At 34.8% G+C, this 20,515-nt stretch overlaps 1 protein-coding gene across 1 annotated transcript; it reads left to right on the forward strand.

Annotated features, from left to right (window-relative positions):
* Positions 1–312: 312 nt before the first annotated feature.
* LOC142239974 (cytochrome P450 6g1-like) lies at positions 313–4,984 on the forward strand. The gene is made up of 3 exons (XM_075311702.1): positions 313–395; positions 3,079–4,321; positions 4,613–4,984. Exons 1-3 carry the CDS (start codon positions 313–315, stop codon positions 4,919–4,921), a joined length of 1,635 nt encoding a protein of 544 aa, XP_075167817.1. The 3' UTR covers positions 4,922–4,984.
* Positions 4,985–20,515: the final 15,531 nt, after the last annotated feature.

Consider the following 20,515-nt stretch of genomic DNA (forward strand, 5'->3'; position numbering starts at 1 on the left):
TAATGAAAAATGCTGGTGTTGTTGTTTTTCATTACTTTTTTACTGAAATGTTGCTGTTCTCGGATATTTCGATACACCATTGGTGAATATCTTCAGCGAGATATTATATTTTACAAAGTTATGGACTTTCTCCTTACAAAGCTCATGTCTAACTGATGTTAATCATATGTAATTACTAAACTGCTCCTACATCGATTTTCTTTGGTCTAAAATTTCGTTCGATAGAAATCTGTTTTTTTTTGAGTTTACAAAAAATAGTAGTTATGAAAATAATTATAATTCTCTATTAAAAAATTATGGATTTAACGCCCAATGATTGGGAGAGCCATAGCACTCAACAAACTCAAAAATCAAACTCAACAAATGAAAATATATGGATATCAATTCGTTGGACTGTGATGCTCTCCTATGTTTTAATATAATCAGAAGTGAAAACTTCCAGCTTTTGCTTAACATATTTGCCCTCAGATTTTTCTTGCACGTCTCACCGACAAGATATCCAAATAAGGTGGTATTAATACCAGGTTTTTTATACTGTGGGGAACTTTGGGGGGTTTTTGGCACTAAAACATACCAAAGTGTCGATCATCTTAAGACGCCGCATCGCCGGGAATGTGCCAAAATATCTCAGAGCCATTTGCATGTGATGGATTTGCCGCCTGATTAAAGGCCATATTTCGAGGCAAAGGTGGCCATTTTGAATAAATCTAAACAGATTATAAAATTATTATACCTCCATAGGATGAAGGGTATATCAACTTTGTCATTTCGTTTGTAACATATAGAAATATTCGTCTACGACCCAATAAAGTACACTGAAAGAAACATTGAACCCACCAGGAAAGAAAATTTTAGTTAATTTTAGAAAAATATATATATATATTAATTTTAGAAAAATTTAACTAAACTGTTTTAAAAACGCAGATGTCACGCCGATATTACAAAAATAAATAAAAATTTTTCTACAAATTCAAGAAAATTTATTAGACATAATTAATTTTTTTTTTCACTTGTTTAAGCAAATTTTTATATAAGTAAATTGCAGATGTCACGCCAATAACACAAAAATAAATAAAAATTTTTCTAAAAATTCAAGAAAATTTATTAGACATAATTAATTTTTTTCACTTGTTTAAGCAAATTTTTAATTAATTTTAATTAATTAATTTTTTCCTCTGGTTTAGTTAGTTTAAGTTTTTACCTCTGTTTAGTTAACTTACGCAAAAAATTATTAAAGTCATGGAAACTTTCTTAAAACGCAATAATTCCATGAACTAAACTAGAATTAAGTCGGCTTTAGTGAAATATATGGTTCACTTTTTTTATTGAGTGTATATATATTCTGGGTCATAGTGAATTCTGAGTCGATCTAACGATGTCCATCCGTCCGTCCGTCTGTTGAAATCACTCTAACTTCCGAACGAAACAAACTATCGCAACTTGGCACAAGTAGTTGTTATTGATGTAGGTCGGATGGTATTGCAAATGGGCCATATCGGATCACGTTTACGTATAGCCCCCATATAAACCGACGCCCTGATTTGGCTTGGGAAGCCTCTTAGATATGCAAATTTCATCTGATTCCGCTGAAATTAGGCACATGGTGTTAGTATATGGCCTCCAATACCCAGGCAAATTCATATTGGTCCATAATTATATATAGCCCCCACATAAACCGATTCTCAGATTTCGGACCTCCGGAACCTCTTGGAACAGCACATTTTAACGGATTCCGTTGAAATTTTGCACGTTGTGCTAGAATATGGCCTCTAAAAACCATTCAGAAATTAGTCCATGTCGGTCCATAATTATATATAGCCCCAATATAAACCGACCCCATATTTGAACTCCGGAGCCTCTTGGAAATATTATATGCTTAAAAAAAAAATCTCCCAAACAATATTGTGCTCAAAATTTTATTTATTTATTTATATATTTACAATCATAATGAATTATGAAAATAAACAGGTAATATAGGTGCTAACAACATAGGTTTTCGACCTGAATGCTCAAAATTTTGTTGCTGCCCAATTGTATATTCCCCCACATCTTTCTCACTTCCACGAGATTTTTTAGTTCTTAGCACCTTTTTCTGTAATACAAACATTGTAGAAGAAATTATTCAATTGTATGATTTTATTTATTTTAATTTTACCTTTTGCCGGACGGGGATTCGAACAGCTGACCACACAGTTTGTAAGGATCAAAGAACTAGCTGATCAATTGCCCAAGGAAAAATAAAATGTTAATTTTGTAATAACAAGCAACAACCACCAACTTAATTCAATATCGCTCCCTGTTAAATAGCGATCCAAGCTACTAAACACATATATGTTTATAGGCTATTTCTAAATTAATATATGTTTGCATCCAAGCATATTATATTTACAAACATTTTATGTCCCAAACATAATATGTTCTAACATATTAACATATATGTCCCAAACATGTTATGCTAGTTTATGAACATTATATGCTTGCACTCAAAAATATTGTGTTTAAAAATTTGTGTTCCAAACATATAATGTTTATAGCCAAACATATGAAAAACAGCCTTTTTCATCCGTGTATGCAATCCATGGTGGAGGGTATATAAGATTTGGCCTAGCCGAACTTACGGCCGTATATACTTGTTGAATTTAATTTTTTTTCATATCGGTATTTTAAAAATTGTTTCAAAAAGTTTTAAATTAACCCTCATTTGCTTTTCTGGTAAATTAACTTTTTTTCTTGAGTGTTTCTGTGCGTGCTTTAAATTTATTTTCTTTCTCAAATTTGACAGGTGACAGCTTTATTGATAAAATAGCATTCGCATACAGTATGAGGCTATAATTTTATTGTAATTTCCAATTAAATTTGTATCGAATGTGTCAAATTAATAATTAATAATGCTTGGGGGCAGCATGAATAATCAATTAATTGGCCAATTTATTTGGTAGTATTTTCAAACAAGTTTCATAAGTCAATGTTTCAACTGAAACGTGATTCCTAGAGATATTAGCAGTCTTAGGCACAAAGTGAAAAGTAACAAATCCATCGAGCATAAATCAATTTTCAAACAAACTGAAATGGTTTGAGCCTCTGTGTTATACTCTTTGTCATATTGATTGCAATCGGTGCTTTATGGTATAAAATAAATTTTAATTTTTGGTTACGGTACAAATGTCTTCCTAGCGTACGAGGAAGAATTTTCAGTGGAAATGTTTGGGATTTTCTAACTCTGAAGAATCACTTCAGTTTTCAGTTGAAAACTATCTACGACGATCCGCAATATGAAAAAGAAGCTGTGGTGGGTGTCTATGGTCTCTATAAACCCGCATTACTTGTACGGGATCCAGATTTATTGAAATCGATTTTCGTTAAGGATTTTGAGAATTTCACAAATCGTTTTGCTCAGCCGGCGAGAAGAAAGGATCGCATTGCCAGTCAAATGTTATTCTTTGCCAACGATTCCTATTGGAAAGATATGAGATCCAGATTGACCCAATTCTTTTCCAGTGCCAAATTGAAACAAATGTATCCATTTATCCAGGAAATTGGTAAAAATTTGGATCTTCATTTGAAAGGCAAGGGAAAACGTTTTATTGCCGAAGTAAAAGACATATGCATGCTGTTTTCCATCGATGTCAATTCCACAATACTATTTGGAGTTCTCATCAATTCCCTGGAAAATCCCAAGGAACCTTTTAGTTTGGAAATAAAACGAATGGTGGAATTTTCATGGATCAGAGCTTTGCATCATATGTTCATCTTTTTCGCCCCCTATTTATGTGATATTCTTGGAATTCGATTTTTTTACAAATCCACGGAGCAAATAATTCGAGATACTCTTTACCAAGCCATGGAACATAGGCAAAAAACCCAAAGACATAACAACGATTTAATTGATATATTTTTAAAATTAAAACAAGAAGCCCACATGAAAGGCAAAAATATGCAAGAGTTTATGGAGGATGTCTATGCCCAGGCTGCACAATTTATGATTGGAGGTATAGCAACATCCTCGTCAGCTATGGCCCATGGTCTCATGGAATTGGCCCGAATGCCTGAAGTGCAAGAGAAACTTAGGGCTGAAATTTTGCAAGCATTTATCGAGGGCAATGGTGATATATCCTATGATATGATTAGTAAATTGGAATATCTTGACATGGTGGTGCATGAGGTAATGCGTTTGTATCCCCTCTTTATACATCTGGAGAGAAAATATGAAAAACCTTTCGAGAGGAAGGATCATTATTCACTAAAACCGTACTATGATATGACAATACCAGAGGGAACACCCATTTATATTTCTGTCTATGCTCTACATTATGATGCAAAAGTAAGTACTATGTAAAATATTTATTACATATATACACTCACAAAAATAATGTGATTCGAAAAGGAAATTATTTATAATAAGGGTCAGACATTTTTTATTAAATTTAAATTTAATTGAAACTTTTGGAATCAAAGATGTAGCCTATAATGTTTTCAAAATATTTCATAGTAACAATTCGATTGAATTGAATTTTCCTTAAGTTTATTATAAGATTTTCTTTCGAAGCAAAAACCAAAAACTGAAACTATTTGTGGAAAAAATAAATCAATTTTTTTGTTTGTTGTTTTTTAGTATTGGCCCGATCCCAAGAAATTTGACCCAGAACGATTTGCTCCATCATGCAGAGAAAAAATTCATCCTATGGTCTATTTACCCTTCGGTGTGGGGCCTCGCAATTGTATTGGAGCCCGTCTTGGTATGATTCACATGAAAATCGGTTTGATGCATTTTCTAAAGAATCACTATGTTCAAGTTTGTCACGAGACTCAACAAAATCCAGTATTCAATCCCAAAGCGTTTGTAATTGAAATTGAAGGTGGTATCGTTTTAGAAGTTGTTGGCGATTCTATGTGTGACAAGGCGCTTGGAATGCTAAATTAGCGGCTTTATTTTTGCAGCATTAATAATGTTCCCTTATTGTAAATACAGTTAAACAGAAAAAAATTTCCCTAGTTAAACTAACGCTAAATCTAACTTATTTTTATTGGAAAAAAAATTATTTGCTTGTAATTAAATTTTATTATTTTTATCGAAATTTTCGACAGCTTAATGAAATCTTACTTTTTTTAAGTATGTCTCAAAAATTTTATGAACTAAACGTGAGTATAAAGTTCAATGACCGTACACATAAGTTCAATATGAACTAAAACAAATGAAAATTTTCGTACGATTCCCAAAAATAGTAGGAATGAACTACTGTGTGGTTAAAATGGTCATGATTTGGCGCCAATGATTTTCTTCTTTACTTTTAGTTAATTTTTTCTTCTATGTGATGATGTGCACTAAATGATGCACTAAAATTTCCTGGTTTTAACAACGCTTTGTGGAAATCTCAAAATGTTGAGTAAACTTTAGTTCAATTTTCGTGCGTGGTAGTTCATTCTTCCTATGAAACAGTTCACTTTTTTTCGGTGTATAAAAAAAGCCGATTAAATACGTTTATAATTCAGTTTTACAAAATGTTCTATAGAAATAGAATTTTGACAAAATTTTCTATGGAAATAAAATTTTGACAAAATTTTCTATGGAAATAAAATTTTGACAAAATTTTCTATGGAAATAAAATTTTGACAAAATTTTCTATAGAAATAAAATTTTGACAAAATTTTTTATAAAAAAACATTTTGACAAAATTTTCTATAGAAATAACATTTTGACATAATTTTCTGTAGAAATAACATTTTGACAAAATTTTCTATAGAAATAAAATTTTGACAAAATTTTCTATGGAAATAACATTTTGACATAATTTTCTGTAGAAATAAAATTTTGACAAAATTTTCTATAGAAATAAAATTTTGACAAAATTTTCTATGGAAATAAAATTTTGACAAAATTTTCTATGGAAATAAAATTTTAACAAAATTTTCTATAGAAATAAAATTTTGACAAAATTTTCTATGGAAATAAAATTTTGACAAAATTTCCTATGGAAATAAAATTTTGACAAAATTTTCTATGGAAATAAAATTTTGACAAAATTTTCTATGGAAATAAAATGTTGACAAAATTTTCTATAGAAATAACATTTTGACAAAATTTTCTATAGAAATAAAATTTTGACAAAATTTTCTATAGAAATAAAATTTTGGTAGATTAGTTTTTACATGGCTGTTAGCGGCCATATACTAGCGCAATGTTCCAAATTTCAACCGAATGGGATGAATTTTGCACCTCCAAGAGGTTCCGGAGTTTAAATCTGGGGACCGGTTTATATGGGGGCTATATATAATTATGAACCGATATGGACCATTTTTTGCATGGTTTTTAGAGACTATATACTAATACCACGTACCAAATTTCAACCGATGAATTTTGCACCTCCACGAGGTTTCGGAGTTGAAATCTGGGGATCGGTTTATATGGGGGCTATATATAATTATGGACCGATATGGACCAATTTTTTTATGGTTCTTAGGGACCATATACTAACACCATGTACCAAATTTCAACCGGATTGGATAAATTTTGCTCCTCCAAGAGGCTCCGGAGGTCAAATCTGGGGATTGGTTTATATGGGGGCTATATATAATTATGAACCGATATAGACCAATTTTTGCACGGTTGTTAGAGACCGTATACTAACACCACACCCAGAGAAAGAATATGATCACCTCAAACTTGTTTTAAGAGCAAAATGTTATTTTTGGGTGGTGACCATGTAACATGGTTTTCGCAACCATGTTATTTTCTCGGAAATCAAGTATCTGATTTCGTCAAGCAGGTTATATTTGACGAGAAAATAACATTTTAGTGACAAACATGTTACATGGTCACCATACAAAAATAACATTTTGCTCTTGAAACAGTTTTGAGGTGATCATATTCCTTCTCTGCGTGCATGTACTAAATTTCAAGATGCTCCGCAAGCCAAATCCAAGAGGCTCCGCAAGCCAAATCTGGAGGTCGGTTTATATGGGGACTATACGTAAAACTGGTCCGATATGACCCATTTGCAATACCATCCAACCGACATCAATAGCAACTACTTGTGCCAAGTTTCAAGTCGATAGCTTGTTTCGTTCGGAAGTTAGCGAGATTTCAACCGACGAACAGACATTTTTAGATTGACTCAGAATTTCACCACGACCCAGAATATATATACTTTATGGGGTCTTAGAGCAATATATCGATGTGTTACAAACGGGCTGACAAAGTTAATATACCGCCCATCCTATTTTGGAGGGAATAAAATACGTGTACCGTTAGGTTAGAATGAAAAGAGAATTCAGGTTGCCCAGTTTCATATCGGCTGACATACACTTAAGCCAGTATTCGGCTTGTTGTGCACTCTATCGTCTTCTTTCCATGTTAACCCTCTTTTATTACAGGAGCTCTGTGTTTCTAACGAATTTTCTTATTTGTTTCCAGTCCCCGTTTACCAGCTGAGCCACACGGATGAAAAAGACTGTTTTTCATATGTTTGGCTATAAACATTATATGTTTGGAACACAAATTTTTAAACACAATATTTTTGAGTGCAAGCATATAATGTTCATAAACTAGCATAACATGTTTGGGACATATATGTTAATATGTTAGAACATATTATGTTTGGGACATAAAATGTTTGTAAATATAATATGCTTGGATGCAAACATATATTAATTTAGAAATAGTCTATAAACATATATGTGTTTAGTAGCTTGGAGCGCTATTTAACAGAGAGCGATATTGAATTAAGTTGGTGATTGTTGCTTGTTATTACAAAATTTACATTTTATTTTTCCTTGGGCAATTGATCAGCTACTTCTTTGATCCTTACAAACTGTGTGGTCCGCTGTTCGAATCCCCGTCCGGCAAAAGGTAAAATTAAAATAAAATAAGTTCGGCCAGGCCGAATCTTATGTACCCTCCACCATGGATTGCGTAGGAACGTCTACTAAAGGCTGTCATCCACAATCGAATTACTTGGGTTGCGATAACACTTGCCGATGGCAAGGTATCGTAAAACTTTTTAACACTGTCTTCTAAATTGTAAGTTAGTCCATAAGGGGTATATATTAAAAAAAAACAAGTATATACGGCCGTAAGTTCGGCCAGGCCGAATCTTATGTACCCTCCACCATGGATTGCGTAGGAACTTCTACTAAAGGCTGTCATCTACAATCGAATTACTTGGGTTGCGATAACACTTGCCGATGGCAAGGTATCGTAAAACTTTTTAACACTGTCTTCTAAATTGTAAGTTAGCCCATACGGGGTATATATTAAACAAAAAAGGCCGATTAAATACGTATATAATCTAGTTTGACAAAATTTTCTATAGAAATAAAATTTTGACAAAATTTTCTATAGAAATGAAACCTTGACAAAAATTTCTATAGAAATAAAATTTTGACAAAATTTTCTATAGAAATAAAAATTTGACAAAATTTTCTATAGAAATAAAAACTTGACAAAATTTTCTATAGAAATAAAATGTTGACAAAATTTTCTATGGAAGTAAAATGTTGACAAAATTTTCTATGGAAATAAAATTTTGACAAACATTTGTATAGAAATAAACTTTTGACAAAACTTTCTATAGAAATGAAATTTTGACAAAACTTTCTATAGTAATAAAATTTGACAAAATTTTCTATGGAAATAAAGTTTTGGTAGATTATTTTTGGCGATATGGACCAATTTTTGTGTAATAAGTCATCGGCTATATATAACTAAAGACCGATATGGACCAATTTTTACATGGCTGTTAGAGGCCATATATTGACAAAATGTACCAAATTTCAACCGTATCGGATGACTTTTGCTCCTCCAAGAGGTTCCGGACGTCAAATCTGGGGACGGTTTATATGGGAACTATATATAATTATGGACCGATATGGACCAATTTTTGCATGGTTGTTAGAGACCATATACTAACACCATGTACCAAATTTCAACTGGATCGGATGAATTTTGCTCTTCCAAGAGGCTCCGGAGGTCAAATCTGGGGATCGGTTTATATGGGGGATATATATAATTATGGACCGATATGGACCAATTTTTGCATGGTTATTAGAGGCCGTAAACTAACATCAGGTACCAAATTTCAACCAGATCGGATGAATTTTGCCCCACCAAGAGGCTCCGGAGGTCAAATCTGGGGATCGGTTTATATGGGGGCTATATATAATTATGGACCGATATGGACCAATTTTTGCATGGTTGTTAAAAACCGTATACTAAGACCATGTACTAAATTTCAACCGGATCGGATGAATTTTGCTCCTCCAAGAGGCTCCGGTGGTCAAATCTGGGGATCGGTTTATATGGGAGCTATATATAATTATGGACCGATATGGACCAATTTTTGCATGGTAGTTAGAGGCCGTATACTAACATCAGGTACCAATTTTCAACCGGATCGGATGAATTTTGCCCCTCCAAAAGTCTCCGGAGGTCAAATCTGGGGATCGGTTTATATGGGGGCTATATATAATTATGGACCGATATGGACCAATTTTTACATGGTTGTTAGAGACCATATACTTACATCAGGTACCAAATTTCAATCGGATCGGATGAATTTTGCCCCTCCAAGAGGCTCCGGAGGTCAAATCTGGGGATCGGTTTATATGGGGGCTATATATAATTATGGACCGATATGGACCAATTTTTGCATGGTTGTTACAGACCGTATACTAAGACCACGTACCAAATTTCAACCGGATAGGATGAATTTTGCTGCTCCGGGAGGCTCCCCAAGCCAAATTTGGGGATCGGTTTATATGGGGACTATACGTAAACGTGGTCCGATATGGTCCATTTTCAATACCATCCGACCTACATCAATAACAACTACTTGTGCCAAGTTTCAAGTCGATAGCTTGTTTCGTTCGGAAGTTAGCGTGATTTCCACAGACGGACGGACAGCCGGACAGCCGGACAGACGGACAGACGGACAGACGGACGGACGGACGGACATGCTTAGATCGACTCAGAATTTCACCACGACCCAGAATATATATACTTTATGGGGTCTTAGAGCAATATTTCGATGTGTTACAAACGGAATGACAAAGTTAATATACCCCCATCCTATGGTGGAGGGTATAAAAAAAGGCCGATTAAATACGTATATAATTCAGTTTGACAAAATTTTCTATAGAAATAAAATTTTGACAATATTTTCTATAGAAATAGAAACTTGACAAAATTTTCTATAGAAATAAAATGTTGACAAAATTTTCTATGGAAGTAAAATGTTGACAAAATTTTCTATAGCAATAAAATTTTGACAAAATTTTCTATAGAAATAAAATGTTGACAAAATTTTCTATAGAAATAAAATGTTGACAAAATGTTCTATAGAAATAAAATGTTGACAAAATTTTCTACAGAAATAAATTTTTTACAAAATTTTCTATAGAAATAAAATTTTGACAAAATTTTCTATGGAAATAAAATGTTGGCAAACATTGCTATAGAAATAAACTTTTTACAAAACTTTCTATAGAAATGAAATTTTGACAAAACTTTCTATAGTAATAAAATTTGACAATTTTTGCATGGCTGTTAGAGGCCATATACTAACGAAATGTACCAAATTTCAACCGCATCGGATGACTTTTGCTCCTCCAAGAGGCTCCGGAGGTCAAATCTGGGGATCGGTTTATATGGGAGCTATATATAATTATGGACCGATATGGACCAATTTTTGCATGCTTGTTAGAGACCGTATACTAACATCAGGTACCCAATTTCAAACGGATCGGATGAATTTTGCCCCTCCAAGAGGCTCCGGAGGTCAAATCTGGGGATCGGTTTATATGGGAGCTATATATAATTATGGACCGATATGGACCAATTTTTGCATGGTTGTTAGAGACCATATACTAACACCACGTACTAAATTTCAATTGGATCGGATGAATTTTGCTCATCCAAGAGGCTCCAGAGTTCAAATCTGGGGATCGGTTTATATGGGAGCTATATATAATTATGGACCGATATGGACCGATATGGACCAATTTTTGCATGCTTGTTAGAGACCGTATACTAACATCAGGTACCCAATTTCAAACGGATCGGATGAATTTTGCCCCTCCAAGAGGCTCCGGAGGTCAAATCTGGGGATCGGTTTATATGGGAGCTATATATAATTATGGACCGATATGGACCAGTTTTTGCATGGTTGTTAGAGACCATATACTAACACCACGTACCAAATTTCAATCGGGTAGGATTAAGTTTGCTCCTCCAAGAGGCTCCGGAGGTCAAATCTGGGGATCCGTTTATATGGGAGCTATATATATTTATGGACCGATATCGACCAATTTTTGCATGGTTGTTAGAGACCGTACACTAACATCAGGTACCAAATTTCAACCGGATCGGATGAATTTTGCCCCTCCAAGAGGCTCCGGAGGTCAAATCTGGGGATCGGTTTATATGGGGGCTATATATAATTATGGACCGATATGGACCAATTTTTGCATGGTTGTTAGAGACCGTATACTTAGACCACGTACCAAATTTCAACCGGATCGGATGAATTTTGCTGCTCCGGAAGGCTCCGCAAGCCAAATTTGGGGATCGGTTTATATGGGGGCTATACGTAAACGTGGGCCGATATGGCCCATTTTCAATACCATCCGACCTACATCAATAGCAACTACTTGTGCCAAGTTTCAAGTCGATAGCTAGTTTCGTTCGGAAGTTAGCGTGATTTCCACAGACGGACGGACAGCCGGACAGACGGACAGACGGACGGACGGACGGACATGCTTAGATCGACTCAGAATTTCACCACGACCCAGAATATATATACTTTATGGGGTCTTAGAGCAATATTTCGATGTGTTACAAACGGAATGACAAAGTTAATATACCCCCATCCTATGGTGGAGGGTATAAAAACGGCCGATTAAATACGTATATAATCTAGTTTGACAAAATTTTCTATAGAAATAAAATTTTGACAACATTTTCTATAGAAATGAAACCTTGACAAAATTTTCTATAGAAATAAAATTTTGACAAAATTTTCTACAGAACTAAAAATTTGACAAAATTTTCTATAGAAATAAAAACTTGACAAAATTTTCTATAGAAATAAAATGTTGACAAAATTTTCTATGGAAGTAAAATGTTGACAAAATTTTCTATAGCAATACAATTTTGACAAAAATTTCTATAGAAATAAAATGTTGACAAAATTTTTATAGAAATAAAATTTTGACAAAATTTTGTATAGAAATAAAATGTTGACAAAATTTTCTACAGAAATAAATTTTTTACAAAATTTTCTATAGAAATAAACTTTTGACAAACATTTCTATAGAAATAAACTTTTGACAAAACTTTCTATAGAAATGAAATTTTAACAAAACTTTCTATAGTAATAAAATTTGACAAAATTTTCTATGGAAATAAAGTTTTGGTAGATTACAAAAATTTTCTATAGAAATAAAATTTTGACAAAATTTTCTATAGAAATAAAATTTTGACAAAATTTTCTATGGAAATAAAATTTTGACAAACATTTGTATAGAAATAAACTTTTGACAAAACTTTCTATAGAAATGAAATTTTGACAAAACTTTCTATAGTAATAAAATTTGACAAAATTTTCTATGGAAATAAAGTTTTGGTAGATTATTTTTGGCGATATGGACCAATTTTTGTGTAATAAGTCACCGGCTATATATAACTAAAGACCGATATGGACCAATTTTTACATGGCTGTTAGAGGCCATATATTGACAAAATGTACCAAATTTCAACCGTATCGGATGAATTTTGCTCTTCCAAGAGGCTCCGGAGGTCAAATCTGGGGATCGGTTTATATGGGGGCTATATATAATTATGGACCGATATGGACCAATTTTTGCATGGTTATTAGAGGCAGTAAACTAATATCAGGTACCAAATTTCAACCGGATCGGATGAATTTTGCCCCTCCAAGAGGCTCCGGAGGTCAAATCTGGGGATCGGTTTATATGGGGGCTATATATAATTATGGACCGATATGGACCAATTTTTGCATGGTTGTTAAAAACCGTATACTAAGACCACGTACTAAATTTCAACCGGATCGGATGAATTTTGCTCCTCCAAGAGGCTCCGGTGGTCAAATCTGGGGATCGGTTTATATGGGAGCTATATATAATTATGGACCAATTTTTGCATGGGTGTTAGAAACCATATATTAACACCACGTACAAAATTTCAACCGAATGGGATGAATTTTGCACCTCCAAGGGGTTTCGGAGGTCAAATCTGGGGACCGGTTTATATGGGGGCTATATATAATTATGGACGGATATGAACGAGTTTTTGCATGGGTGTTTGGGACCATATACTAACACCACGTACCAAATTTCAATCGGATTGGATAAATTTTGGTCCTCCAAATGCTGCGGAGGTCAAATCTGTGGATCGGTTTATAGGGGGGCTATATATAATTATGGACCGATATGGACCAATTTTTGCATGGGTGTTAGAGACCATATACTAACACCACGTACAAAATTTCAACCGGATTGGAGGAACCAAGGGGCTCCGAAGGTCAAATCTGGGGATCGGTTTATATGGGGGCTATATATAATTATGAACCGATATGGACCAATTTTTTGATGGTTGTTAGAGACCATATACTAACACCATGTACCAAATTTCAACCGGATTGGAAAAATTTTGCTCCTCCAAGAGGCTCCGGAGGTGAAATCTGGGGATCGGTTTATATGGGGGCTATATATAATTATGAACCGATATAGACCAAGTTTTGCATGGATGTTAGAGACCGTATACTAACACCATGTACTAAATTTCAACCGGATCGGATGAATTTTGCTCCTCCAAGAGGCTCCGCAAGCCAAATCTGGGGGTCGGTTTATATGGGGACTATACGTAAAAGTGGTCCGATATGGCCCATTTGCAATACCATCCAACCGACATCAATAACAACTACTTGTGCAAGTTTCAAGTCGATAGCTTGTTTCGTTCGGAAGTTAGCGTTATTTCAACAGACGGACGGACATTCTTAGATCGACTCAGAATTTCACCACGACCCGGAATATATATACTTTATGGGGTCTTAGAGTAATATTTCGATGTGTTACAAACGGGCTGACAAAGTTAATATACCCCCCATCCTATGTTGGAGGGAATAAAATACGTGTACATTTAGGTTGGAATGAAAAGAGAATTCATGTTGCCCAGTTTCATATCGGCTGACATACACTTAAGTCAGTATCCGGCTTGTAGTGCACTCTATCGTCTTCTTTCCATGTTAACCCTCTCTTATTACAGGAGCTCTGTGTTTCTAACGAATTTCCTTATTTGTTTCCAGTCCCTATTTACCAGCTGAGCCAGGTACCGAATCACCTCTTCACCGATATGGTTAACTTTTTTGCCTAGTAAAGGTAGGGCAGTGACAAAGGTAGTATTCCAAAATCTTATAATCCTCAATACACGCCCTATTCGGCATAGATATACCTTCAATTCTATGTGTCTGGTAGTTTTTCCACGTTTTTCCTGATTGTCATCTTATTCTCCTTGAGTACTTTGTCAGACTTTTTGTTTTCTGGGTCACCCCCATAGTTTTTTCTTTTTTCCGCCTGTTGCATTGGTCCACATTGCTTTTTGTGTCTCCAAAGGCCATTCATCCAAGTCGTTCCGCGTTGCTTCTATTGGCTTTGTGTTCTCAAAGTCCACTTCCCTGTGTATCCTAGCTCTTATCGCCAGTTTAGTTGCTTTTACGTTTTTGTTATGCCGGCATAACCCGACACCCATATGATTAGGAACCTACCACATTCCGAGTATTCGTTTATCATACGGTTCGCAAACGAATCGTTGTGTCTGCTATTAACATACCTTTATTGCCCTATGACAATCCATTTTCAGGTTTTGTAGCCTCGTGTTATTTCCGAATCATTTACCATATTCCATTATTGCACGCACTTTTGGTTGCAGGATTGTGCTGTGGTTCAGAATAGGATCTCTATGTCTGAATCCTCGACATATATGCTCAAGTCCTGGTGTAGCTTATTTCCCTCTGGTATCTGTTCTCATCCCATTCTCCCAGGACCATTTTACTGGCATCAGAATGTCCCACTCGACAGCTGTGACCACCTATTGTGTACCAGCATGGATTGCTGCGACATCCGCAATTTCACCCACCGCCTTTCCTACTATCCTTTGTTGGTTCAACATGTTTCGTTTTTCCATCCATTCTCCTAATATCTCCAATCATATCGCAGCCATAGCGACTTCGCTTTTGATCTTAACTACAGTAGCATCTCAAAGGCTATAGTTGACGTGGTGGTTGACCTTCATTGCACCAATTATGCTAAGACAATATGTCCGTTGGACCCGTGGTAAGATTTCTATGTTGCACTTCGTTTCCATGGATGTTCTCCAAACTATCGACCCGAATGTCAGGATTACGCTCTCATGTATTCAAGGCGTCACTTTTTGATTCAAAACCCCGTTTAGAACCCACCGCTCATCCAATTCAGTTCCCTGTCTAAGGATACTCTTAAGTACATTGTTTATTTTTACCACATACTTGTATCGCAACTTGAACTTTGGTTCCCGTTGTTAAATTTCTATGTTGCCTTTCCTCACCATTGATGTCCACCAAACAATCGACCGGTATGTCAGTGCGTCACTTTTGTATTCAGGCTCCATTTCGAGCCCACCGCTCTTCTGCACAGTGACCAACATCTGTATGTAGGTTTTCTAAGTACTTTATGTTTTCAGACGATGTTATCCTTTTGCCGAAAAAAACTCGGTATTTATTGGGAAATTTTAGTACTTCTAGTGAATAAGTACAATTCTGCCTTCCCCGCTTCTTACGCTCTAAAATATGCAGTGCATCACGTTTGGATTCAGGTCCCATTTAGGGCCCATTCCTCTTCTGAAGAGTGCACAACATCTGTAGGCTTTCTCAGTCCCCTCTTTAATGTGGCTCTTCCAATTTAGATTTCTGTCTACACTGAAAAAACAGTGAACCCACCAGGAAGAAAACTTTTGATTCATTTTAGAAAATTTTGAATATTTTTAGAAATTTTTAACTAAACAGTATTACAAGCGCTGGCATCGCGCCGATATCACAAAAATAAGTAAATATTTTTCGACAAATTCAAGAAAATTTATTAGGCATAAATAATTTTTTTCACTTTTTAAAGAAAATTTTGTAGTTTGAAGGAAAAAATTGGAGTTCAAAATTGCAAGAATGTCTTTAGTGATATACGAAGTTCACAATGGACGCTTTTGTAGTAAAATTTACAAATTTGAGGAAATAATGAACTATTTTATGACAAATACGAATTTAGTAAATCTCTGTCCTTAACTTGTGTATAATTTTTTCCCCTCTTTTAGTTCATTTAACTAAAGTACGCAAAAAATTATTAGAGTAAATGAAATTTTCACCAAATATAATAAGTTCATGAACTAAAATAATGTTAATTTGGCTTTAGTGAAATAGTGAGTTCACTTTTTTTTGAGTGTAAGATTACTCCTAAGTATTTTATTTTTATACCCTCCACCATAGGATGGGGGGTATATTAACTTTGTCATTCCGTTTGTAACACATCGAAATATTGCTCTAAGACCCCATAAAGTATATATATTCTGGGTCGTGGTGAAATTCTGAGTCGATCTGAGCATGTCCGTCCGTCCGTCCGTCTGTTGAAATCACGCTAACTTCCGAACGAAACAAGCTATCGACTTGAAACTTGGCACAAGTAGTTGCTATTGATGTAGGTCAGATGGTATTGCAAATGGGCCATATCGGTCCACTTTTACGTATAGCCCCCATATAAACGGACCCCCAAATTTGGCTTGCGAGGCCTTTAAGAGAAGCAAATTTCGTCCGATCCGGCTGAAATTTGGTACATGGTGTAAGTATATGGTCTCTAACAACCACGCAAAAATTGGTCCACATCGGTCCATAATTATATATAGCCCCCATACAAACCGATCCCCCGATTTGGCTTGCGAGGCCTCTAAGAGAAGCAAATTTCATCCGATCCGGCTGAAATTTGGTACATGGTGTTAGTATATGGTCTCTAACAACCATGCGAAAATTGGTCCACATCGGTCCATAATTATATGTAGCCCCCATATAAACCGATCCCCCGAGGCCTCTAAGAGAAGCAAATTTCATCCGATCCGGCTGAAATTTGGTACATGGTGTTAGTATATGGTCTCTAACAACCATGCAAAAATTGGTCCACATCGGTCCATAATTATATATAGCCCCCATATGAACCGATCACCAGATTTGACCTCCGGAGCCTCTTGGAAGACCAAAATTTATCTGATTCAGTTGAAATTTGGTACGTGGTGTTGATATATGGCCTCAAACTCCCATGAAAAATTGGTCAAAATCGGTCCATAATTATATATAGGCCCCATATAAACCGATCCCCAGATTTGACCTCCAGAGCCCCTTGGAAGAGCAAAATTCTTCCCATTCGGTTGAAATTTGGTACGTGATGTTAGTATATGGTATCCAACAACCATGCAGGAATTGGTTCCTATCAGCCCATAATTATATATAGCTCCCATATACACCGATCCCCAGATTTGACTTCCGGTGCCTTTTGGAGAAGCAAAATTCATCCAATCTGCTTGAAATTTGGTACGTGGTGATCGTATATGATATTTAACAACTATGCCAAAAGTGGTCCATATCAGTCCATAATCATATATAGCCCCATATAAACCGATCCCAAGATTTGGTTTTGGAGCCTCTTGGAGGAGCAAATTTCATCTGAGTCAGTTGGTACATTGTGATAGTATATGGCCGTTAACAACCATGCCTAATTAGGTCCATATCGGTATATAGTTATATATAGCCCTCAGATAAACCGATCCCTAATCACACAAAAATTGGTCCATATCGGCCCTTAATTGTATATAGCCCACATATAAGCGACCCCCATATCTCAATTCTGGCTCTCTACGTATCGTGCAAAAAGTCCATATCGATTCGTAATTATTTCTAGACTTACCTATACATACCTTTTTTGTCCAATATATACCACGTATGGACTAACTCAAAATATAGGCAAGTAAGTAAAGTAGAAAGTCGGGCGGGGCCGACTATATCATACCCTAAACCACCATTACAGAATTAGTAATCATAAACATTTGTGGGGTAACATATAGGTCTGGGAGATAAACCGCAGTTGCATATTTAAGAAAATTAAGGGGTACAAGTCTATGGGTACTTTGTGTCAATGTGACTATAGCTCATAGTCAATGTTGCCAGGGAAAATGTTCGGTTTACCCTACAAGGACAAAAAAAGTTCCCTAATTTCTCATACATTCCCAAACAATTTTCCCTACTATATTTTTCGTTACATTTAAAAAATTGTACAAAACAAACATGGTTCTAAGTACTTTATTATCTTAAAAGACGAATATGCAACATATATAACTTAGAATATAAATTTGTATTACCACCACGGTTGCCAGAGTTGGTAGAATTCTACCCAAATTAGTAATCTTTTTTGTTAAATCTCTATAAAAATAAAATTTTGGAAAAAGTTTCTATAAACAAATTTTTGTGAGAAATTTTTCTATAGAAATAAAATTTTGAGAATAATTTCTATAGAAATAAAATTTTGAGAAAAAAATCCACAGAAATAAAATTTTGAGAAATTTTTTTATAGAAATAATATTTTGAAAAAATTTCCTATAGAAATACAATTTTGACAAAATGTTCTATAGAAATAAAATGTTGACAAAATTTTCAACAGGAATAAAGTTTGCCGGCTTCTAATTTCCTCCTCTAGAGCCACCAAAATGTAAAAATTATTACAAATTGTGTTGAGTGAAAATGTCCTAGATTGTGGCCCTACGTCCCTACAAGACGCTAAATATTAGAAAAACCCTACATATAGGGAATTTCCCCTACTTCTAGCAACACTGGCTGTGTTGATATTGCGCCTACGGAGCTAGTATGCCACTAATATTGAGCCCATTATTAAATAAGTAAGTAAAGTAGAAAGTCGGGCGGGGCCGACTATATCATACCCTAAACCACCATTACAGAATTAGTAATCATAAGCATTTGTGGGGTAACATATAGGTCTGGGAGATAAACCGCAGTTACATATTTAAGAAAATTAAGGGGTACATGTCTATGGGTGCTTTGTGTCAATCTGACTATAGCTCATAGTCAATGTTGCCACGGAAAATGTTCGGTTTACCCTACAAGGACAAAAAAAGTTCCCTACTTTCCCATACATTCCCAAACAATTTTCCCTACTATATTTTTCGTTAAATTGAAAAAATTGTACAAAACAAAAATGGTTCTCAGTACTTTATTATCTTAATACATGAATATGCAACGTATATAACTTAGCATATAAATTTGTATTACCACCACGGTTGCCACAGTTGGTAGAATTCTACCCAAATTAGTAATCTTTTTTGTTAAATCTCTATAAAAATAAAATTTTGGAAAACGTTTCTATAAACAAATTTTTGTGAGAAATTTTTCTATAGAAATAATATTTTGAAAAAAAATTCTATAGAAATATAATTTTGACAAAATGTTCTATAGAAATAAACTGTTGACAAAATTTTCTACAGGAATAAAGTTTACCACACATTATTAAAGATCAAGCCTTGCCGGCTTCTAATTTCCTCCTCTAGAGCCACCAAAATGTAAAAATTATTACAAATTGTGTTGAGTGAAAATGTCCTACATTGTGGCCCTACGTCCCTACAAGACGCTATATATTAGAAAAACCCTACTTATAGGGAATTTCCCCTACTTCTAGCAACACTGGCTGTGTTGATATTGCGCCTGCGGAGTTAGTATGCCACTAATATTGAGCCCATTATTAAAAAAGAGAAAATCGTTAAATTAGTGTGGGTAATAAATACAAATTTGTAAAAATCGAGCAATACTCTTATGTAAGAGCAACAAGTACGTATAAGTGCGATCGGCTAGTACATCAAAATTTGAAATTTGGGTAACATTGGTTAATAAATAAGAGTACTATGGCCAAATTTGGGAAAATCGAGCGATGTCTATATATGGAAGCTATATCTAAATCTGAACCAATTTGCATAATATTTTGCGGGTTTGATTAATACCACAAAAGGTTACCTTGTGCAAGATTTGAGTAAGATCAGTTAAGAAATGAGGCCTGTATGGTCAAACATAAGGTTATTAGGGGCGAATTTTTCAAAATCGGGTGATACATATATGGGAGCTATATCCACATCTGAACCGATTTCGATGAAATTTTGCACATATAGTTAGTACTATAGAGGACTGGATCTAGCCAACTTTTAGTAAGATCGGTTAATAAATAAGGGTTCTATGGCCAAATTTGGGAAAATCGGGCTATACATATATATGGGAGCTATATCTAAATCTGAACCGATTTCGATGATTTTTTGCACATATAGTTAGTGCTATAGAAGACTACATTTAGCTAAATTTGGGTAAGATCGGTTGATAAATAAGGGTTTTATGGCCAAATTTAGAAAAATCGGGCGGTACATATATATGGGAGCTAT

This window comes from Haematobia irritans, chromosome 5 (assembly GCF_050003625.1).
Source record: "Haematobia irritans isolate KBUSLIRL chromosome 5, ASM5000362v1, whole genome shotgun sequence".
In the NCBI taxonomy this organism is placed as follows: domain Eukaryota; kingdom Metazoa; phylum Arthropoda; class Insecta; order Diptera; family Muscidae; genus Haematobia; species Haematobia irritans.